The sequence below is a fragment of the Oncorhynchus mykiss genome, chromosome 24 (assembly GCF_013265735.2).
Source record: "Oncorhynchus mykiss isolate Arlee chromosome 24, USDA_OmykA_1.1, whole genome shotgun sequence".
In the NCBI taxonomy this organism is placed as follows: Eukaryota; Metazoa; Chordata; class Actinopteri; order Salmoniformes; family Salmonidae; genus Oncorhynchus; species Oncorhynchus mykiss.
The window spans coordinates 25,784,447-25,809,864 of NC_048588.1; the positions used below are offsets into that span (position 1 = coordinate 25,784,447).

Genomic DNA, 25,418 nt, shown 5'->3' on the forward strand with positions numbered 1-25,418 from the left:
GATCAACATGTCCCCAGTGTTTACAGTATTGGTTACCTGCTGGATGGGGCTTTGTGCCTGGAACAGGATGCGTCGGCCCAGTAGCTCGGCGAAGATGCATCCTATAGACCAAATGTCGATGGCGTTGGAGTAATGGTGGCTGCCCATGAGGATCTCTGGCGCACGGTAATACTGGGTCACCACCTCCTGAGTCATGTGACGAGACTCGTCAAGCTCCTCCACCCGCGCCAGCCCAAAGTCACAGATCTGGAGAGGGATGAAGGCAGAGAACATGTTCACATTAATACATCCATCAATACCAATATTCAAATAGACTAGTCCTCCCAACCCAACCTAACTCAAGGTTCAGATGCATGCAGCTTCTTGTAAGATACACCATTTATTATTTGGCAGCTTACTGTGACTGTTCTGCGTCAATTGTTACATAACTGAATGAGAACATCGTCTGATATGTCTAAAGACACAAAAGAAAGGAATACTTGGATTGTTCATAAACGGACTAACAAGCTGCTCCGAATTTCTTTGTTCCCTCATCTCTTTTCCCCCCAAACTCTTCAAGGGATGAGCAGCTTTTTCAGAAATGCATGGCACATCACTAATTATATTTTCCAATGAAAACACTCACTGAAGTTGATTTACCAACGTCTTCTATGGTGTCCCTACAGGAACACACTTCTGTCTCGCCCCCCTCTCAATTTATTTTTGTTGCTCTGTTAGCTAAATATACATTCTGGTCAGAATGACAGGAAGTGAAGGATTGGGGAGCCACATTAGTGTCACACTGCTACGGGTCACATTACTCCAGACGATTGCTCCCCACCAGCTTGTACACAACTAAATCAAACTGCTTGAGTAGCTGATGCTGCTGAGGGAGATTTTTGGAAGGGGATATTTATCAGAAATTAAATGACCGCCTCTCTAAAATAATGGCAGACTTGGTAGAGAAGGAACACAGTGATATCATGGGCAGACAGCACCCAATCATGTGCAGGGAGCCTCACAGAGGCAGGCAGGGATGGGGTTTTCTGAAAATAGCCCAGAATGTGTAGGGAAGGATTTGGGGAAATTAGAATTAGGAACTAAATTAGTAAATGTCTGCTAGAGACAATCTGTTCTCCAGAGTAAGCCAGAGAATCACTGTCCTCCACCCTCTCCTCACTTTCTCGCTCTCTCTCCCCCACCTGTGGACTAGCACCCCTCCCAGTTGTCTGTGAGGGAGGAGGGGGAGCTAAGGGTAGAATAAGCCCAGGCAGGGCCTCCATTACTAGACCCCAGGATGAAGATTTAGGTGTCAGGAGCCCAGCATCATGTATTGTAGAAATCCCACTGGGGCATCAGACCCCCAGTAACACAGGCTACAGAGACTCTGGGCGCCAGACAGCAAGTGAGAGCAGGAGTCAGGAATGTGTGTGTGTGTGTGTGTGTGTGTGTGTGTGTGTGTGTGTGTGTGTGTGTGTGTGTGTGTGTGTGTGTGTGTGTGTGTGTGTGTGTGTGTGTGTGTGTATTTCAGATACTGTACTTCCACAGAGCAGATTCCAACCCCAAGTTGACCTCATAAATATCATAGTTTAGATCTCAGTTGAGTAATACATGTCATCACAGGAGGATTCAGATGTTAGATAGTAGAGGACAGTAGATTGACCTTAAGCACACAGTTGCTGTTGACCAGGAGGTTGCCAGGTTTGATGTCTCGATGTAGGATGCCAGCTGAGTGCAGGTACTTCAGTCCTACAGACAAAACACATGCCGGGAAGGATTCAGTTCCTTGTGTGAAGGTCCCACCCCGTTTTTTATCATGACGATTCAAACTGATATGTGTGTGAATATCACGTTTTAATGTTTGCAATGTGATCTGGGAGTGTGTGAGCGTGTCGGAGAGGTCTTACCTCGGAGGATCTGATAGAGAAACACTTTGACGTGGTCTGAGCTGAGGGGCTGAGGTGACACGATGATCTTATGGAGGTCACTCTGCATCAGTTCTGTCACCACATAGCTGGACGAAGAGTGGTCAAGGAAAACAACACCACAAAGACTACACAAATATTCAGCAGAGAAGAGCTAGCTAGGTAGTGAAGAGGGGTTAATGGAAGTAAGTGGGAATGGGTAGAGGAAAGACTATTCACAGTGTCTGTTCTGTTACATTCTAACCTACATAAAATGTTGCCAACCTAAATGGATGTTACTGACAGAGGTTGTTCCAATTCCTCAGCAAGTAGCAGCAGTACGGTATCGATCCATTGTCACAATGGGCTCCTGCTGTGAGTTTTAATAGACCTCTATGGTGGGATCTCTATTTCCTTTCTTTCTGCCCCTTTCACACTCTCCTGGGAAAGACATTCAGGCAGCCCTGTTTTGCTCTCCCTCCTCAGTCATTCTGGCAGGGTAGACACATAATACATTACACGTGGCATACCTGAACCACAGCGCATAGAAACGTCTCTGATAGATAGAAACAACTTAATCCTGCCATCTAGCACTGTCAGCAGGCAGGCCAACTCCCAGAGCACACAGGCAGCCCAGCCCAGCCGTGTGTGTGTGTGTGTGTGTGTGTGTGAGAGGGAGAGAGAGAGTGAGAATGATTAGAGCCGAGTGTGCGACACTGCCTCATCGATCCTCCACAGCTCAGGCAGGGACTTTAACAAAAGCGCGCGCGCACCCACACACACACTTCATCAATAAAGATGGAATTAAGCTACTTGTGGCATGAAATCAGAAGAGGAACAGAAAAGGCCGTGCACACACACCCACACCAGGAAGGTTGAGGCTACATACCCGCTCGTGCACACGCCTGAAACACACTCACACACAGCCGCAGCCAGTTGGAGAAGGCTGAGGACACTGGGTGCCTTGTGCTCCGTTGGGTCCTCGCCTCCCTGCAGACCCCCCCATGTCAGCTGCTCAACAACTCCCACTCTTTTACAGACATTTTTTGTTAGCTGACGCCAATGGCGACAGCTAGACCTCCTGGGGTCTGACACATAACGAAAAATACATTACAGAAAAAAACACTTTACAATTTACATACATTTTAAAACAATAACATAGACATTACAGACATACACAATTTCAGTGCATTCGGTAACTATTCAGAGCCCTTTTTCCACATTGTTATGAAATACTTTTTCTAAAATGGATAAATATAAAATGTTCCTCAGCAATCTTCACACAATGCCCCATAATAACAAAGCAAAAACTGTTCTTTAGAAAAAGTAACAAATGTATAAAAAATATATATGGAAATATCGTATTTACATAAGTATTCAAACCCTTTGCTATGAGACTCAATAATTGAGCTCAGGTGCATCCTGTTTCCATTGATCATCCTTGATGTTTCTACAACTTGGAGTCCACCTGCGGTACATTCAATTGATTGGACAGGATTTGGAAAGGCATACACCGGTCTATATAAAAGGTCCCACAGTTGACAGTGCATGTCAGAACAAAAATAACAAAAAGTCAAGAGGTAGAAGGAATTGTCTGTAGAGCTCCGAGACAGGATTGTGTCGAGGCACAGATCTGGGGAAGGGTACCAAAAGATTTCTGCATTGAAGGTCCCCAAGAACACAGTGGCCTCCATCATTCTTAAATGGAAGTTTGGAACCACCAGGACTCTTCCTAGAGCTGGCCGCCTGGCCAGACTAAGCAATCAAGGGAGAAGGGCCTTGGTCAGGGAAGTGACCAAGAACCTGATGGTCACTTTGACAGAGCTCCAGAGTTCCTCTGTGGAGATGGGAGAAGGACAACCATTTCTGCAGCACTCCACCAATAAGGCCTTTACGGTAGAGTGCCAGACGTATGCCACTCCTCGGTAAAAGGCACAACAGCCTACTTGGAGTTCGCCAAAAGGTACCTAAAGGATTCTCATACCATGAGAAACAAGATTCTCTGGTCTGATGAAACCAAGATTGAATTCTTTGGCCTGAATGCCAAGAGTCACGTCTGGAGGAAATCTGGCACCATCCCTATTGTGAAGCATAGTGGTGGCAGCATCATGCTATGGGGATGTTTTTCAGTGGCAGGGACTGGGAGACTAGTCAGGATCGAGAGAAAGATGAATGGAGCAAAGTACAGAGAGATCCTTATGAAAACCTGCTCCAGAGTGCTCACCTTCCAACAGGACAGCGACCCTAAGCACACAGCCAAGACAATGCAGGAGTGGCTTCAGGGAAAAATCTCTGAATGTTCTTGACTGGCCCAGCCAGAGCCCGGACTTGAACCCGATCGAACATCTCTGGAGAGACCTGAAAATAGCTGTGCAGCGACGCTCCCCATCCAACCTGACATAGCTTGAGAGGATCCGCAGAGAGGAATGGGAGAAACTCCCATTGAAGCATGCTGCCAAACGTGCTTCAACAAAGTACTGAGTAAAGGGTCTGAATACTTATATAACTGATATTTCTAAAAACCTGTTTTTGCCTTGGAATAAGGCTGTAACGTAACAAAATGTGGAAAAAGTCAAGGGACTGAATACTTTCTGAATGCACTGTACATACATATACTATACTACATATACATGTGCCTTAACCCGTCACCCCTCGTCTTATCACTCACCTCACACACACACACACTCCCCCCTCTATCACAAGGCCTCTCCCTTACATACTACGATCCCATCCCCTCTGCTAGCGTCTCTCACACATGGAGAAGATAAGTGCCAACCGGACACACCACAGTGGAGAACATGAGGCCCAGGGGCCGACCCATCTATCTGGCCTCGGCACAGCTCCCGATGCTTCCTTTCTGCTTGATAAAACGAAACGCTTAATTACCACTCAGCGTCTCACCGACAGCACTGTGTGCATGTCTACTTCAGCAAGAGACATGCACGGTTTAGCCTTAAACATTTATTAATAATTCATGTGTTACATTGGTCTAAATTTAGAGCCAAGCCAAATTGGGAGCAAATTGCATTTCGCTATGCATCCATGTCATCTCAAAGTGACAATGACTAATAACGACAACATATATTTTCCATAATAGTTGTAAAATCCCACGCAATAGGTATTCTGACAATCCATGGATGAAACAACTCATTGCCAATTGCAATTTGCCAAATTGTCAGGAAATAACCCAGCAAAGCCCAGGAGTCCCTTAATTGTATCAGTGACAAGGCAGGGAACAGATTACTTTTGTCCTGCCTCTAATACTGTATAATTATCCTCACGCAAATCATCTGCATGCTTGATTCCTCCACTGAAATGCAAACTACACTCTTTCCTCTGAGTCCCATGCTCGCTCGGTGGTGGTTGACTCGCTCTCTCTGCTGTGGTGACAATAACAAGGCTCTCTCTTTCTCCGGGTAAAAAGGCATGCCCTGATGGTGAGTGAGCGAGCGAGCGAGGGCGAGAACACCAGCCACTGGGGCTCTGGACACCTCTAGTCATTCAGAGGAGTGATGGAGATGGAGCAGAGAAACATGTGAAGAGAGGAATGGTTTGGAATCTGGGGATCAGTTTCTGTTATAAAAATGGATTGTGTAATATATCCAGTATGACTGTGTGTATGGACTTTAGTTGGGTTAATCTGTGTAGGGTATGGCACCCCTGGCCTGCCCACCTGTGCGCAATCATTCCCCTTTTAACCATGTGACCTGGCACTGAACACACTCCCAGAGGGCTCTGGTTACCTGTTACTATGCCAACCAACACATCCAAGAAGTGGGAAGTGGCAGAGAGGCACCTGGGATCTGCTGTATGTCAGGGAGCCAAATCTCCCCCTCCCTGCATGACTAACCCACAGAAGAGAGGATGTGGAGCAAGAGGCAAAGTACTAATGTAAACACACGTTGGCAAGGTGAGGTAAGGGGAAACCTAAGAGACCTAAGAGTCCGCAATAGGCTGAGAGAGGCTGGACTGATGGCTTGTAGGCCTGTTGTAAGGCAGGTCCTCACAAGACATCACCAGCAATAACATCGCCTATGGGCACAAACCCATCGTCACTGGACCAGACAGGACTGGCAAAAAGTGCTCTTCACTGACGAGTCGCGGTTTTGTCTCACCAGGGGTGATGGTTGGATTCGCGTTTATAGTCAAAGGAATGAGCGTTACACCGAGGCCTGTACTTTGGAGAGAGATCGATTTGGAGGTGGAGGGTCCGTGATGGTCTGGGGCGGCGTGTCACAGCATCATCGGACTGAGCTTGTTGTTACTCTGTGCGTTACAGGGAAGACATCCTCCTCCCTCATATGGTACCCTTCCTGCAGACTCATCCTGACATGACACTCCAGCATGACAATGCCACCAGCCATGCTGCTCCTTCTGTGCATGATTTCCTGCAAGACAGGAATGGCAGTGTTCTGCCATGGCCAGCAAAGAACCTGGATCTCAATCCCATCGAGTACGTCTGGGACCTGTTGGATCGGAGGGTGAGGGCTAGGGACATTCCCCCCAGAAATGTCCAGGAACTTGCAGGTGCCTTGGTGGAAAAGTGGGGTAACATCTCACAGCAAGAACTGGCAAATCTGGTGCAGTCCATGAGGAGGAGATGCACTGCAGTACTTAATGCAGCTGATGGCCACACCAGATACTGACTGTTAATTTTGATATTGACTGCCCCCTTTGTCAGGGACACATTATTCCATTTGTTAGTCACATCTGTGGAACTTGTTCAGTTTATGTCTCAGTTGTTGAATCTTATGTTCATGTAAATATTTACACGTTAAGTTTGCTGAAAATAAACGCAGTTGACAGTGAGGACATTTCTTTTTTTGTTGAGTTCATATCGCTCGGTGCATTGGGATGAGTCATTTTGTTTTATGATGAAAAGTCAAGCACATCCATTTATTTCATAAAGCATCTGCAACGTCTTCCTGAATCCAAATGTACATTTAATCTAATTGCCTGTGAGAGTCTCTCCCTCCCTTATTGTTGCCGTGCATCAGGCTGTAATCATCACACCTTCCTGTGTGTCACGTTCTGACCTTAGTTCTGTTGTTATGTCTTGGTTTTAGTATGGTCAGGGCGTGAGTTGGGTGGGTTGTCTATGTTCCTTTTTCTTTGTTTTGGGATTTCTGTGTTTGGCCTGATATGGTTCTCAGAGGCAGCTGTCAATTGTTGTCCCTGATTGAGAACCATACTTAGGTAGCCTGGTTTCACTTTTGAAAGTTGTGGGTGATTGTTTCCTGTTGTAATGTTTGTTTCACATTTCAGGACTGTTTCGGTTTTCGTTTGTATCATTCACTTTGTTATTTTGTGTTCAGTTTAATAAACTAAAATGGACACTTACCACGCTGCACATTGGTCCGATCTCTCCTACTCCTCCTCAGAGGAGGATGAAAAAACCCGTTACACTGTGTCAGGAGCAGTTTAATCATTATCAGGCTGTAATCATCACGTCTTCCTGTGTCAGGAGCAGTTGAATCATTATCAGGCTGCACAGGCCTGGCTGTGTGTGTTTGTATAGAAGAGTGTATTCAGTTTAATATGCTACCTGATTAAAAACACCCCCTCTACATAATAACCAGCGTGTAGATCTGGGGAGATGACATTCATATTCCTGTTCTGACAGAGGAGACCAAGACGGAGAACAGACCAGCCTACAGTACTCTGCCGTGGGTGCTTAATAAACACATATGCATGCACAAACAGATACACACACACACACACAAAGACAGAAGGCGTATCAGACCTCTTGCTCCCCGCTCATTCATAAATGCACGCAAGCAACTTCAGCAGAGACCTTAATACTAAAATAGGTACAGTCACTTCCGGAACAGCAAATGACTCACTATATCTGACACATGGATGCAGTCAGTCCTGAGTCAAACACACCACACTACTCCGAGATAGAGAGCCTATTCAGATTAGCCACCCATTTCCAGACTCTGTATTTCAGCAGGATATTTTAAGGGGGGGTATTTATAGGAATTCGAAGAAATAGAAAGAGCAGTGGGCAACCAAACCTAAGCACGGTGATTTTGGATAGACTCAATATCCAAGTCATTTCCTGACAATGTGTAACTCCCCATAACATACTTCTCAAAAGCAGGCAGGCATGTGGTTTCCCTGAATGTGCTCTCTCTTTCTCTTGGTAGGTTGTGATAGCCCCATGCCATGTTACATTGAGGGCTATATACAGCCTGTTGTTGTGCCACTAATTCACTAGCCTTCCTTGATGTGTGTGTGTGTGTGTGTGTGTGTGTGGTAATGAACATAGGAGTGCCATGGAAAATATATGGAGACACGTTGGCTCAGATAACTCTGGAGATAACACTCAGGGGAAGACAGTGAAGTAATTGTTAGTCAGGACTAGTAAGGGTGTTGGTAGGTGGTAAAATGTTAACCTCTCAAATCAGGCTGGAAAATGAGATGAGGGGACGCTAACCCCCTGCAAAAGTACACCCAAGAAAAACAGCGTGCACACCAAAACCCACAGAGGAAATGCTTACAAGTTAGCAGAGCTACCGGCCTCAGCCCCTACCAGTTAGCAGAGCTACCGGCCTCAGCCCCTACCAGGGCTCTAAACTACGACCAATTAGGTGACATTTGTGATAATTTTTTCTGCGCGACCAAGCTCATCATTAAGCTCCGGACCCTGGGACTGAAAACCTCCCTCTGCAACTGGATCCTAGATTTCCTAACAGGCCGCACCCAGGTGGTGAGGGTAGAAAACAACACATCCGCCACGCTGACCCTCAACATGGGGTCTCTCGGGTGCGTGGTTAGTCCCCTCCTGTACTCTCTGTTCACCCAACCCCATCATTAAGTTTGCTGACGACACAACGGTGGTAGGCCTGATCACCAATGACGATAAGACAGCCTTTAGGGAGGAGGTCAGTGACCTGGCAGTCTGGTGCCAGGACACTGACCTTTCCCACAACGTCAGCAAGACAAAGGAGCTGATCGTGGACTATAGAAAACGGAAGGCTGAGCACACCCCCATCCACAGGACTGTAGTGGAGCCGGACGTTCCTCATATCCACATCACTAAGTATACATACAATGTCTGAGGCTGACGCATGCTGAACGTGGAACTAGAGAGAGCTCGGTTGTTTTTGAAAATTTCTGAAAAAGGTTTTTCTTGAGAAAACAAATATTTACTAGCCTACCTGTTTCATGTAGATCCCGTGACGTGGTTATCCTCAGTTTCTGGAACCACTACTATCTGTCTCGGGATACTGCCAAACCCTAAAAACCTGCTGCTTGGTAAAGTGGTTAGCTTAGCTGCTCGCTATGAAGCTAGCCAGGTTTCCTTGACAGTTTGAACACCGCCCTCGATACGGTTAGCCCTTGCGGCTGGTACTGCGGATAGTTCCGGGCTTGTGGCTGTTTAAATCCCAGCTGTTTGTTGCCGTTTCCGTCGGCCCTGAGAGCTGTGCTGGCTGGAACTGCGTTGAGTACCAGTGTTAGCCTACGCTGCTACCATGACAAAGAACAAAGCCTAAAATCTTTGAAATTGTTGCATGTTTAATTTAGATTTTTGTTCGGTGTAGAATGACTTTGTATGCGGATGATTAAACACTCTACATGTCAGTACCCAAAGCCAGTGAGCTCACTGAAATTATAAATAAGGAGTTGCAGTCAGTATAAAAATGGGGGATCAATAATAAACTGGTCATAAATAGAGCTAAAACTAAAAGCATTGTACTTGTTTTAAAACATTCTCTAAAACCTAAACCTGAACTGGAATTGTGTAGAAATGGTGTGACCATTGAGCAAGTTGAGTAAGCATAACATTGGATGGTCAATTATCATGGCCAAGTCATATTGACAAAGTCGTTGTGAAGACGGGGAGGGGTATGTCTGTTATAAAAAAAAATGTTAGGTATTCTTTACACAATTCAACTGTACTAGTCGTTCAAGCTCTGGTCTTGTCCCATCTTGATTACTCTCCGGTAATATGGTCAAGTGCAGCAAAGAAAGACCTAACAAAGCTGCAGCTGGTTCAAAACAGAAGCAGCACACCTTGCCATTAACTGCACATGCAGAACTAATATCAACAACATGCATGCCAGTCTTTCCTGGCTGAGGGTTGATGAGAGACTAACTGCAGCAAATCTTGTTTTTGTGAGAAATATTATTGTATTGACATTTCCAAACTGTCTGTATAATCAACTTACATACAGCTCTGAAAGACATACTTACCCTACCAGACATGCCGCTAGGAGTCTCTTCACAGTCCCCAAATCCAGAACGAATCCAGAACGAATTCAAGGCAACGCACTGTATTATATTATTATATAGAGCCCTGATCAACTCACTTCCACCTGAAATTACTCAAGCAACAGCATAATTTGTATATATAAAAAAAAACACCTCACCTAGTTATAATGTCTATGTTAATGATTTTAAATGCATCTAAACTGTAATGTGTATTTTTCTTTCTGCATTGTTGGAAGGGCCGTAAATAAGCATTTCCCTGTTTGTCTACACCTGTTGTTTATGAAGCATGTGACAAATACATTTGATTTGATAATAATTGTTGTAATGATAAGGCTTCACTGTACTGTTATTTCCAGTGGTGGAAAAAGTACTCAAATGTCATACTGTAGTAAAAGTAAAACATACCTTAACAGAAAATGACTCAAGTGAAAGTACAGATACCCCAAAAACGACTTATGTAGTACTTCAAAGTATTTTGACTTAAGTACTTCACACCACTGGTTATTTCCAAGCACCAAAAAGATATGCACCATTAATCCAGCAAAAACGGTTTGCTTCTAGCCCAACCAGGTCCAAATCTGACCCATATTACCGGGGCAACATTTTTGTCTTCCTATAGTGGATCGCCATGACTGCATTTTACATTGATAAACCATGTTGTGGGCAGTTCTAAAACTACTTGTACTTATTCAGTGATGTTACCTGGTGTTGTACTGGAAGGCCTACCGGCTTGCAGTGCTTCCTACTAGTTATCACGATAGGTAGCTAACGTGGCCTACATAAGAAATCATTCATATTGACAGCCATCTAGATGTGCCCTTGACCAAAATTGTCAACCAGTTTAACTTGAGGACCAGAATGTTGACCGCGGCGCCATACAAGTGGCAAAATAGTTGTCAAGAGATTTTTTATGTGCCAATTCTGTGGCACGTGGTTTATGAACTGACACATAAAACAATGCTTGCGAGTTTTTCAATTTAAATGATTATTACAAATTCTTGCCACAAACAGAATGTTATGTATTTGGGACATTCAACCATCGCAGCTCTGCAGATTTTGCTACGAGGATAAATAATTATTAGATCCCTTATTTTGGTTTTGCCCCCATGTAGCTTGTTTCTGGTCACAGGTTCAGGAATGGCTGATAAATCACAACATTTATCTAAAATTAACCCTACAAATAGCACTGTCGAGAGATTTGGAAAACCATAGTCAATCAATCAACAATATAACAATACTTTAGTAAAAATATTTATCTTTAACTTACAATCTGTAGATACTATGTAATTTGTCAGGTTCAGAATTTCTGTGAAACATCAAATTAGTCAGGTTCAGAATTTCTGTGAAACATCAAATTAGTCATGTTCAGAATTTCTGTGAAACATCAAATTAGTCATGTTCAGAATTTCTGTGAAACATCAAATTAGTCAGGTTCAGAATTTCTGTGAAACATCAAATTAGTCAGGTTCAGAATTTCTGTGAAACATCAAATTAGTCAGGTTCAGAATTTCTGTGAAACATCAAATTAGTCAGGTTCAGAATTTCTGTGAAACATCAAATTAGTCAGGTTCAGAATTTCTGTGAAACATCACAGCAGTTTAAAAATATATGGCACATGGAAATCATAAAGAGGGCAGTTTACAGGTATAGGTGTGATGGACTAGAGTAGCTGAGGGGCGGGTTTACGGAGATAGGTGTGATGGACTAGAGTAGCTGAGGGGTGGGTTTATGGAGATAAGTGGGATGGACTAAGAGTAGCTGAGGGGTGGGTTTATGGAGATAGGTGGGATGGACAGAGTAGCTGAGTGGTGGGTTTATGGAGATAGGTGGGATGGACAGAGTAGCTGAGGGGTGGGTTTACAGAGATAGGTGGGATGGACAGAGTAGCTGAGGGGTGGGTTTACAGAGATAGGTGGGATGGACAGAGTAGCTGAGGGGTGGGTTTACAGAGATAGGTGGGATGGACAGAGTAGCTGAGGGGTGGGTTTATGGAGATAGGTGGGATGGACAGAGTAGCTGAGGGGAGAGTTTATGGAGATAGGTGGGATGGACAGAGTAGCTGAGTGGTGGGTTTATGGAGATAGGTGGGATGGACAGAGTAGCTGAGGGGTGGGTTTACAGAGATAGGTGGGATGGACAGAGTAGCTGAGGGGTGGGTTTACAGAGATAGGTGGGATGGACAGAGTAGCTGAGGGGTGGGTTTACAGAGATAGGTGGGATGGACAGAGTAGCTGAGGGGTGGGTTTATGGAGATAGGTGGGATGGACAGAGTAGCTGAGGGGAGAGTTTATGGAGATAGGTGGGATGGACAGAGTAGCTGAGTGGTGGGTTTATGGAGATAGGTGGGATGGACAGAGTAGCTGAGGGGTGGGTTTATGGAGATAGGTGGGATGGACTAAGAGTAGCTGAGGGGTGGGTTTACAGAGATAGGTGGGATGGACAGAGTAGCTGAGGGGTGGGTTTACAGAGATAGGTGGGATGGACAGAGTAGCTGAGGGGTGGGTTTACAGAGATAGGTGGGATGGACTAAGAGTAGCTGAGGGGTGGGTTTACAGAGATAGGTGGGATGGACTAAGAGTAGCTTAGGGGTGGGTTTACAGAGATAGGTGGGATGGACAGAGTAGCTGAGGGGTGGGTTTATGGAGATAGGTGGGATGGACAGAGTAGCTGAGGGGAGAGTTTATGGAGATAGGTAGGATGGACAGAGTAGCTGAGGGGTGGGTTTATGGAGATAGGTGGGATGGACAGAGTAGCTGAGGGGTGGGTTTATGGAGATAGGTGGGATGGACAGAGTAGCTGAGGGGTGGGTTTAAAAGCTCATGTTCTATAATAGTTATACATTGGTGTTTAGTCATAAGTACCATCTAAGTACCATGTAATGTAACTACCGTAAAAAAAAGTAAAATGTGTCCAGAATGAGCATGTAACAAAAGAAAAAGCTGTAAAATTAAGTTTATTTTTGTCCCCCCAAAAATTTGATAATGAAACCGAAGAAAAAGAACACAGCTTAATCAACACTGTCCAACCTATAGCAGAGCACTTTCCACACACCCACTCCTTTCCACACGCCCACTACTTACCTTTTTGACACACCACTTTCCCATACTCAGGTCGCTTAATTGGGATGCAGCTAACATCTTCTCCATCTCAACAAGAAAATTGTGCTTTTACACAATGTAAAAACCTTATATTCTGCTAATTACTTTGTAATTTCAATGACAGGTATTCATACCAACATTTTAGTTTTTCTAATAAATTAATGTCTTTACGGTATTACATATTAGTTTCTAGGGCACAACAATATAGGCTGTATCTAAATCAATAAAAAAAATAGTATTTTCTGATGCTCCTAAATTTCATGTGGTGCTCCTAACTTTTTTAAGTTGGGAAAACCAGTGCTACCAATTATTTTTTAACATTTTATTTAGAGCCCTGACCCCTACACACTCATGCATCCGTAATGGCAGCCTTCTTCCTTCGCAGGATGCAAGCAGCAGCAGAGTAGTGTGTTTCTGTCAATAAAGGCTCCTCAGAGGAGGAAGGGGACAACCATGCTCCTCAGTGAATTTCATAAAAGGTAAATTGTAAAACATTTAAAAAGTAAACCTTTTTAGATAAAACTATACTAAATATATTCACGTCACCAAACAATTGATTAAAACATACTGTTTGCAATGAAGGTCTACAGTAGCCTCAACAGCACTCCGTAGGGTAGCACCATGGTGGAGCCGGAGGACAGCTAGCTTCCATCCTCCTCTGAGTACATCAACTTCAATACAAAACATAGGAGGCTCATGGTTCTCATCCCCTTCCATGGACTTACACAGTAATTATGACAACTTCCGGAGGACGTCCTCCAACCTTTCAGAGCTCTTGCAGCATGAACTGATATTTTTTGCATCCAATCAAAGGATAAAATTAATCAATCTAGTACTGAAAGCATAAGTTATAGCTAGCTAGCACTGCAGTGCATAAAATGTGATGAGTAGTTGACTCAGAGAGAGAAATACAATAGTTGAACAGTTTTAAACAAATACATTGTTTTTTTTCACTTTCATTTTTACTTACTTAGCTAGAAAATGCAGCTAGCTAGTTTAGCCTACTCAAACACCCTGTTCAAAAAGAGGGATGCTATGTTAGCTAGCTGGCTATGACTATCCAACACAACACAAAAAAAGCTTCCAAGTTAAGGTAAGCGTTTGGTTTTACAAATGTATTGCCACCAGGGCCCGCCGGTGTTAGTTCTAAAACGCCTACTGACTGTATACTGTAACGTTTCTGCATGATTGTAGCGGTTTAGTAACACGTTATTTCTATTAGCTATGTTGCCTATGCTATTACTTTAGCAGATATGGTGACAACGATGTAGGCTGTGTGTAGCAGTTATGATATGGTTTGGCTTGGAAAGTGTTTTATGCCTGGTCACATACAGCTGATGTGATGTGCATTGAAGTTCACAAGCGAAGGGAAAAGGTGAGAGGAGGAGAGTGCATAGATGCGAGAAGGAATACAACGTGGCTGTTATGAAAGTGAACTGTGTTTACAGGTGATCAGGGGTGTATTCATTCCGCCGATTTAAGTTGAAAAGCATTTCTTAAACGGAATGAAGTGGGGATGAACATACCTGAATTTGTCCAATAGAAACTCTTGTTTGCAACTGTTGGACTAATGATTACACCCTAGATCAGCTAGATGCAGGCAAGAGTGTGCAAAACGGTATTGAATGTGTTACTGTCTGTCACCTCAAATTTTTCTCTCGACATGTGTGCATCTAGGTTGTAGGCTAGGTTCTAGCAACATCAGGTATCACTGTTACATTGAACTGGGTGAATGGAATATGAATGACAGTCATCCAATATGCTGTATTAAAAACAAGGCCATGCTCATGGAAAAAAAATAATTGTCCTCCCTCATCTTAACCTCTTGACGCCAGGGGGCACTATTTTTATGTTTGGAAAAATAACGTTCCCAAAGTAAACGGCCTATTTCTCAGGACCAGATGCTAATATGCATATAATTGACAGATTAGATCCAAAACTGTCAAAATATCGTCTGAGTATAACAGAACTGATATTGCAGGCGAAACCCTGAGAAAAATCAAACCAGGAAGTGGCTTCTATTTTGTTCCATAGCCTCCCATTGCTCCATTTAAAGGGATATCAACCAGATCCCTTTTCCTATCGCTTCCTCAAGGTGTCAACAGTCTTCAGACATAGTTTCAGGCTTTTATTTTGAAGAATGACCGTGAATGACCACATTACATAAGTCGATAGGTTGGGGCTCTCAGAGTGAGTTGGGAGCAAAAAGAGAAAGGCGGCCATTGTTACTCCCGGTCCTAGTGAAAAGCCAACTGTCCCGGTTGATATATTATCGAATAGATATTTGAAAAACACCCTTAGGATTGATTATAAAAAACGTCTGACATGTTTCTTTGGACATTATGGATATAATTTGGAATTTTTGTCTGCGTTGTCGTGACAGCTCTTTCCGGTGGATTCCTGGGCATAACGCACCAAACTAACGGAGGTATTTGCATATAAAAAATATCTTTATGGAACAAAAGGAACATTTGTTATCTAACTGGGAGTCTCGTGAGTGAAAACATCTGAAGATCAAAGGTAAACTATTAATTTGACTGCTTTTCTGATTTTCGTGACCTGATGCTAAGTGTACTTGTTGTTTTGTCGAGCGATCGATAAATTTACACAAACGCTTGTATTGCTTTCGCTGTAAAGCATAATTTCAAAATCTGAGACGACAGGTGGATTAACAAAAGGCTAAGCTGTGTCTTGCAATATTGCACTTGTGATTTCATAAGTATGAATATTTTCTAGTAATATTATTTGACTGTGGTGCTGTGCTATTCAGCGTTGCTGATGAAAATGATCCCGGATCCGGTATGGGTGGTTCAGAGAGGTTAAACAGAAACGGAACCGACCGCCACTGGTGTGTGTGTATGTGCGTGTGCCCCCCAGGATATACACAGAACAGGATAGTTATATCACAGAGGCCCAAGCTCCAACCCTACGCCTGAAGGACTCATTCTACCAACGACACTGATTTATTCATAGCTTTAGTGTTACGCTACTAAACAAAACATGAATGTCGTTTCTCACTCAAATAAAAAATATAAACACAGAAAAATACAATTGAATTGGATTCATAGTGGAACATCTACATCAGCAAAGGGAAAGTGGAGAAAAAGGGGCACAGAGAGAGAATGAGAGAGAGAGAGAGAGAGACACAGAGAGCGAGCGAGAACGAGACAGAGAGAAATAGAGAGCGTAATAAAGAGGAAGAAAATACAGATGACATACCTATTTCCAGGGCCTATTCCTGGTTTCCCTGCCTTCAAATAGACCGCTGCCTGAGTTCAATATGCCACCACTCCCCCAACACTCTCAAAGGCACAAATTGTCATGCACGTGAGCGCACAGCATATATTCCAGTTGTTGTTTATTCTAGTATCAAAAAGCACACAGAAATGCTGCTATACAGTACACTCATTAGGGCCTTCCATTGTGTGCTTTAAAGTGAGTCCAAAAGCAGCAGAATGTCACACAATTAAGAGTAAAGGGAATAATCACTCTGCCGAATGAGTAACGGCTAAAAATACAGAGGTAAATAAATCTCTCAGCTAAGTGGGTTTTGTTGCTTTTGTTTCTTTTCTTTCTTTAGTGAATTATGAGAGAAATTGATCTCTCATTAATAGAAAGACTGCCAAGACAGAACTAAAGAAAGTCAACTTGGTTTAGAGAGATGTAAACTGGAAATAAAGAAATGTGAAGGGTTTATAAGTGAAGGGTGAAGGGTGAAGGGTTTATAAGAGCACATGGAGTGACCGGGAGCCAGTTCAATACAGGGGAGCAATGTGTAATTTGTATGATTAAATTATATGCTAGATTACAGAGAAAGCTCGGAAAGCCTCAAGCCTCATTCCTCCAATTCCAGTCCATAAAGGAAATATTAGAAATAAGAATGAAAACTAAATGGGACATCTCAGCATTTTACACTCCCTCCTTACCACCCTCCTCATCCTCCTACACCCCAAAATAAACCAAGGAAAAGATAACTAAAAGGTGTCGGTGAGAGGCTTGTGCCTTTCCCTTCACCCTGAACATGCAGAATGGGAGCAGGCTCAACTCATTTTTCCAAAGCTACAGTATTCGGTCAGTCACTAAATACCAACTGATAGTGCTGTCGACTGATGAGGACCAATATGGGGGATAGCAGTGGGTAAACAAACAGCCAAATGACCCCCCTCCACCCAAACCACCTGTAAGAGTGAAAACACAAGACTGAGAAAGAGGTAGACGCCATCTGCCAGTAGATCACCCACCCATCTATCTATCTCCCACTGAATCAGCAAGCTCAGCTCCTTTCCTCCGGTCTCCTCCCACACCCCAATCGACACTCCTGGAAGCAAAATAATGTCAATGAGACAGGTCAGTAAAAACCTCACCATTTTAACAACCCCAGCAGACATAGACTTCCCTGGGCATAGGCGATAGTGAGAGTTTCTAAATCTGATAGGGGCCTTCCAGCAGGTAGCATAAGACTGGATCTGGACTGACACCATACGGGCAGAGCCCACTTAGCAGCAATGACACAACACATCCCATCTAAACAACGCAAACAGATCAGATTTAATATACAGCAGACAAGTCTGTCCACTTTAACCTGTGGAAGGAGCCAGCAGCCAGGGAGATTCACTGATAGCTAACATAGCTGCTTAAACAAAATTGCATGGAATATGTGTAAGAAGTGGTTTTAAACTCCTACGATTGTGAGACTGGAAGGAAGGGGTTTGATGAATATAGGCCACATAGACTGGCCACTGTGTCATCGTTTAAGGATACATTTCCTCAAAGTAGTCGATGTGTGGAGGCTGTAGGATGTCGAGAGCCGAGAGCACCTGCGGAGAGGAGAGGAGGTCAGGCACATCCGCAGGGAGGGGATGGAGAGAGGGATCAGAAAGAGAGAGAGAGAGAGAGTAAAGAGAGAAAGAGAATAGAGAGTAGGAAAGGACAGAGAGGAAGAGATGAGGGTGGGAGGTGACAGGGGGAAGAGAAAAAGAGGAACCAAGAGAGGGGAGGGAGGCTAGCCATCCACTCACATTATCATGTTTGAAGAAGCACAGCATCTTCAGCTCACGGAAGACCCTCTTACAGGAGACGAGGTTCTGGAAGACGTTGGGCATCTTTTTGAGGGCGACTCGCTTTCCATCCCGGGGGTCCGTCACTGACCTGGAGTGGAGGGAGAGGATCAGAGAATGAGACAAGACCCTCACAGACATCACACAGCAAGCTCCTGTCATAGCCCTGTAGTTGATGCCCAGCCATATTTTCAGAGTGAGTGGCAATACAGTAAATGATTAAAAACATGAAAAACATACCATGAAAAAACAAGCAGTCTAAGAAATAATCAATATTAACAGTGCTAAGAGAGAAATAAGTGCAGTTCAGGTTAAACACTGCTTTGGTTACGCTACTGAAGGTACTATCATCTTAGCAGGGGTGAAGTAACTGCAAACCCAGAAATACAAATACATCTCACACCAGGAAGGTCACATTCAGTGGTGTTCCTGTATTAAATAACAATATTTATTTACATTTTCCTTCAAATTAAATCTCTTCATAACAACCACCTAACCCCAGCCTTAAGAGGAAGATTAGTCCAAAGCATTTTACAATACCCATTAGCAGAAAACAGAAAGGTCGTGAAATAGAGGTTATTTATTTTCACTGAGACGGTGGTCATTACACAAGCGCTATGATGAAACTAGCTCTCATGAGGACCACCACAGAACTGGAAGACCTAGAGTTACCTCTGCTGCAAAGGATACATTCATTATAGAGTTACCAGCCTCAGAAATTGCAGCCCAAATAAATGCTTCAGAGTTCAAGTAACAGAGACATCAACATCAACTGTTCAGAGGCATGAATCAAGCCTTCATGGTCAAATTGCTGCAAAGAAACCACTACTAAAGGACCCCAATAATAAGAAGAGACTTGCTTGGGCAAAGAAACACGAGCAATGGATATTAGACCTATGGAATTCTGTCCTTTCGTCTGATGAGTCCAAATTTGAGATTTTTTGTTCAAACAGTTGTGTCTGTGAGATGCAGAGCAGGTGAACGGATGATCTCTACATGTGTGGTTCCCACCGTAAAGCATGGAGGAGGAGGTGTTATGTTGTGGGGGTGCTTTGCTTGTGACACTGTCAGTGATTTATTTAGAATTCAAGGCACACTTAACCAGCATGGCTACTACAGCATTCTGCAGTGATACACCATCCCATCTGGTTTGGGCTTAGTGGGACTATCATTTGTTTTTCAACAGGACAATGACCCAACACACCTCCAGGCGGTGTAAGGGTCATTTGACCAAGGAGTGATGGAGTGCTGCATCAGATGACCTGGCCTCCACAATCACCTGACCTCAACCCAATTGAGATGGTTTGGGATGAGTTAGACCGCAGAGTGAAGGAAAAGCAGCCAACAAGTGCTCAGCATATGTGGGAACTCCTTCAAAACTGTTGTAAAAGCATTCCAGGTGAAGCTGGTTGAGAGAATGCCAAGCGTGTGCAAATCTGTCATCAAGGCAAATGGTGGCTATTTTGAGGAATCTAAAATGTATTTTGATTTGTTTAACACTTTGGGACTATATGATTCCATAGGTGTTATTTCATAGTTTTGATGTCTTCACTATTATTCTAAAATGTAGTAAAAATAAATTAAAACCCTTCAATAAATCCACATAAAATCACTCAAATTATCTTTCAAAGGTAATGGTAATAAAAGTTATTAACAAATTGTGGAGACAAGAAGAAAGTGTGATCTGATAGAGAGAATATGGTAAATGGTTAACTGGACAAATTATTTGTTTAATTTATCATGCCTGCATTGATGCCGCAGATGGATCATTAGCAGACAGAGCAGAGAGCCATGTGAGTCAGACAGGCCAGACCTCCCTTGGAACCCACATCTCACTTAAAGGACACAGACACGCACGTAGTCACAAACACACACACTTACATACACTACAGCACCCCGCACTGTCGCACACAAACTCACATTCACCAACATACCCATGAACCCTCTCACTCAGACACACACACTTCCAGGCCGAGAGATGAGAAGCAGTAACCACCTTGAGGATCTTGCAGACCCTCACAGTTTTTAATCAGCAAGCCTTTTAGAGATGAAACGCTTTCCCAAAATAATATTATCCCCCACTTCAAACAGAGCAGGAAAAATAAACCCTAAAACCATAAGAGTTTAATCTAAGAAGAAAAGCCTGGTTCCACATATAATTTCCTTCCAGAATGGCCAGGAGTGAAAAATGTATCCATCAATTGTGGTTTGATTCAAACCTACAGCCAGATACCAAGCAGCAAGCCTTCTGATGTGGGTCGACAGGGTACCTGCTGATCAGGGCATCACTGGGAGTGTACAAGGAGGTGGGGGGGCCAGAAGAGAGCAAAGGGAATCCCAGTTAGAACTCAGTGCTGAAGCCTGTCTGACCAACCAGATCTGGTCATAAATACAACATACAGCGGACACTGCTGCTGAAACAGTCTGCATCTCTGGCAGAACCTTGGTCTGTGTGGTTGAGCCGTGTGCTGTGCCGCCTGCTATCCACTGCTCAAATCATGCAAGAATCAAATTCAATACTGCACGTCAGTGAGCGTAACATGTTTTTATAGTTGCCATTTTTAGGACAATATGAATATTTGAAATGTACCATATTGCTTTCACGGGGGTATTGAATTTGAATGAATTTGCTAAAGCAATATCCCCACCTCCGTGGTGTAACCTACACACCTCCGCGGTGTAACCTACACACCTCCGCGGAGTAACCTACACACCTCCTCGGAGTAACCTACACACCTCTTCGGTGTAACCTACACACCTCCTCGGTGTAACCTACACACCTCCTCGGAGTAACCTACACACCTCCTCGGAGTAACCTACACACCTCCTCGGAGTAACCTACACACCTCCTCGGAGTAACCTACACACCTCCTCGGAGTAACCTACACACCTCCTCGGTGTAACCTACACACCTCCTCGGAGTAACCTACACACCTCCTCGGTGTAACCTACACACCTCCTCGGTGTAACCTACACACCTCCTCGGTGTAACCTACACACCTCCTCGGTGTAACCTACACACCTCCTCGGAGTAACCTACACACCTCCTCGGAGTAACCTACACACCTCCGTGGTGTAACCTACACACCTCCGTGGTGTAACCTACACACCTCCTCGGTGTAACCTACACACCTCCTCGGTGTAACCTACACACCTCCTCGGTGTAACCTACACACCTCCTCGGTGTAACCTACACACCTCCTCGGTGTAACCTACACACCTCCTCGGTGTAACCTACACACCTCCTCGGTGTAACCTACACACCTCCTCGGTGTAACCTACACACCTCCTCGGTGTAACCTACACACCTCCTCGGAGTAACCTACACACCTCCGTGGTGTAACCTACACACCTCCGTGGTGTAACCTACACACCTCCTCGGTGTAACCTACACACCTCCTCGGAGTAACCTACACACCTCCTTGGTGTAACCTACACACCTCCTCGGTGTAACCTACACACCTCCGTGGTGTAACCTACACACCTCCGTGGTGTAACCTACACACCTCCTCGGTGTAACCTACACACCTCCTCGGAGTAACCTACACACCTCCTCGGAGTAACCTACACACCTCCGTGGTGTAACCTACACACCTCCGTGGTGTAACCTACACACCTCCGTGGTGTAACCTACACACCTACACACCTCCTTGGTGTAACCTACACACCTCCGTGGAGTAACCTACACACCTCTGTGGTGTAACCTACACACCTACACACCTCCGTGGTGTAACCTACACACCTCCGTGGTGTAACCTACACACCTCCGTGGAGTAACCTACACACCTCCGTGGAGTAACCTACACACCTCCGTGGAGTAACCTACACACCTCCGTGGAGTAACCTACACACCTCCGTGGAGTAACCTACACACCTCCGTGGAGTAACCTACACACCTCCGTGGAGTAACCTACACACCTCCGTGGAGTAACCTACACACCTCCGTGGAGTAACCTACACACCTCCGTGGAGTAACCTACACACCTCCTCGGAGTAACCTACACACCTCCGTGGAGTAACCTACACACCTCCTCGGAGTAACCTACACACCTCCGTGGTGTAACCTACACACCTCCGTGGAGTAACCTACACACCTCCGTGGAGTAACCTACACACCTCCGTGGAGTAACCTACACACCTCCGTGGTGTAACCTACACACCTCCTCGGAGTAACCTACACACCTCCGTGGTATAACCTACACACCTCCGTGGTGTAACCTACACACCTCCTCGGAGTAACCTACACACCTCCGTGGTGTAACCTACACACCTCCTCGGAGTAACCTACACACCTCCGTGGTGTAACCTACACACCTCCTCGGAGTAACCTACACACCTCCGTGGTGTAACCTACACACCTCCGTGGTGTAACCTACACACCTCCGTGGTGTAACCTACACACCTCCTCGGAGTTACCTACACACCTCCGTGGTATAACCTACACACCTCCTCGGAGTAACCTACACACCTCCGTGGTGTAACCTACACACCTCCTCGGAGTAACCTACACACCTCCTCGGTGTAACCTACACACCTCCGTGGTGTAACCTACACACCTCCGTGGTGTAACCTACACACCTCCGTGGTGTAACCTACACACCTACACACCTCCGTGGTATAACCTACACACCTCCGTGGTATACCCTACACACCTCCTTGGTGTAACCTACACACCTCCGTGGTGTAACCTACACACCTCCGTGGTGTAACCTACACACCTCCTCGGAGTAACCTACACACCTCCGTGGTATAACCTACACACCTCCGTGGTGTAACCTACACACCTCCTCGGAGTAACCTACACACCTCCGTGGTGTAACCTACACACCTCCTCGGAGTAACCTACACACCTCCGTGGTGTAACCTACACACCTCCTCGGAGTAACCTACACACCTCCGTGGTGTAACCTACACACCTCCGTGGTGTAACCTACACGCCTCCGTGGTGTAACCTACACACCTCCTCGGAGTTACCTACACACCTCCGTGGTATAACCTACACACCTCCTCGGAGTAACCTACACACCTCCGTGGTGTAACCTACACACCTCCTCGGAGTAACCTACACACCTCCTCGGAGTAACCTACACACCTCCTCGGTGTAACCTACACACCTCCTCGGTGTAACCTACACACCTCCTCGGAGTAACCTACACACCTCCGTGGTGTAACCTACACACCTCCTCGGAGTAACCTACACACCTCCGTGGTGTAACCTACACACCTACACACCTCCGTGGTATAACCTACACACCTCCGTGGTATACCCTACACACCTCCTTGGTGTAACCTACACACCTCCGTGGTGTAACCTACACACCTCCGTGGTGTAACCTACACACCTCCGTGGAGTAACCTACACACCTCCTCGGAGTAACCTACACACCTCCTCGGAGTAACCTACACACCTCCTCGGTTTCCTGTTTTAAAATATATTTGGAGATATAGGTTTTAACACCAGCCTGGGCTCTCTCATGCATCAGCTTTACGGGGAATGTACTAGCTAATGTGTCACAGTTCCTCTTGTCCTATCGCTACATTATGACAACTACAGTAGGGCCATCCCCGACTTAAATAAAATATTGGTTCGACCAAGTGATTGGTTGAAATTTTAAAACATATATTTTTCCATATACAGACACACCTTATGTATTTTAATAAAATCAACTACATGTAAACTACTGAGATTGTCTGATGCTTTAAGCACACTGTGAATTCAATAATTAAGACACACAAATGACTCAAGAGGGAGCCAGAGATCGCCATTACACTCCCGAAGTAGCTGGTAATAGGCTACACTAGGGGTCAGCAACCTTTTCCATTTAAAGTTCCTAATTTATCTTACCATTTCTACCTATCTGCGTGCCAATTATGATCTTCATCTCAACTTGGTCCAGCCCCTAGTTTGCTCTAACAAACGTGCAACATTGTATAAAATACTCTGGACCCTCAGTTTCCCACGCCAGTGAGATCCAGACAGACACAGCTGTAGGCTATTTGCACAAGGTATAATAAGTAAATCAGGTAGGCCTACTTTATGATCTTTCCACCTGATAAAAGCATGACATTGTTTTTCCCTTTCACGCGAGTGGTTATAGAAAGGGAGCTGGAAAGATTTTTCAAATAGGCTACATTGAGGAACTATTGTTACTCTCAATGGATGTACAGTACCAGTCAAAAGTTTGGATGCACCTACTCATTCAAGGGTTTTTCTTTATTTTTACTATTTTCTACATTGTGGAACAATAGTGAAGACATAAAAACTATGAAATAACACATATGGAATCATGTAATAACCCCAAAAAAAGTGTTAAATCAAAATATGTTATATTTGACATTCTTCAAAGTAGCTTCATGAAGTAGTCACCTGGAATGCATTTCAATTAACAGGTGTGCCTTGTTAGCAGTGAATGTATTTCCATCGTAATGCTTTTGAGCCAATCAGTTGTGTTGTGACAAGGTAGGGGTGGTATACAGAAGATAACCCTACTTTGTAAAAGATAATAATATGGCAAGAACAGCTCAAATAAGCAGAGAGATGACAGTCCATCATTACTTTAAGACATGAAATTCAGTCAATACGGATCATTTCAAGAACTTTGAATGTTTCTTCAAGTGCAGTCGCAAAAATCATCAAGTGCAATGATGAAACTGGCTCTCATGAGGACTTCCACAGGAAAGGAAGACCCAGAGTTACCTCTGCTGCAGAGGAGAAATTCATTAGAGTTAACTGCACCTCAGATTATAGCCCAAAAACATGCTTCAGAGTTCAAGTAACAGATATATCTCAACATCAACTGTTCAGAGGAGACCGCATGAATCAGGCCTTCATGGTCAAATCGCTACTAAAGGACACCAATAAGAAGAAGAGACTTGCTTGCGCCAAGAAACATGAGCAATGGACATTAGACCGTTGGAAATCTGTTCTTTGGTCTGATGAGTCCAAATTTGAGATTTTTGGTTCCAACCACCCCATGTCTTTGTGAAACACAGAGTAGGTGAACGGATGATCTCCGCATGTGTGGTTCCCACTGAAGCATAGAGGAGGCGTGATGGTTTTGGGGTGCTTTGCTGGTGTCACTGTTGGTGATCAATGGATGTAAAAACAGACTTTGTTTACTTGCCGTTTGAGGTGAAGACATTTTTTATTTGAGAAGCTTCGC

At 44.5% G+C, this 25,418-nt stretch overlaps 1 protein-coding gene across 1 annotated transcript in view; it reads right to left on the minus strand.

Annotated features, from left to right (window-relative positions):
• LOC110504071 (serine/threonine-protein kinase NLK) overlaps positions 1-25,418 on the minus strand; it is a 79,068-nt gene that overhangs the window by 24,372 nt on the left and 29,278 nt on the right. The window contains exons 2-6 of the mRNA XM_021582889.2: positions 18,217-18,346; positions 17,960-18,015; positions 1,887-1,993; positions 1,643-1,728; positions 37-246 (exon numbers count right to left, since the gene is read on the minus strand). Of these exons, the coding sequence (XP_021438564.1) occupies positions 37-246; positions 1,643-1,728; positions 1,887-1,993; positions 17,960-18,015; positions 18,217-18,346 (589 nt within the window). The remainder of the gene's footprint in view (positions 1-36; positions 247-1,642; positions 1,729-1,886; positions 1,994-17,959; positions 18,016-18,216; positions 18,347-25,418) is intronic.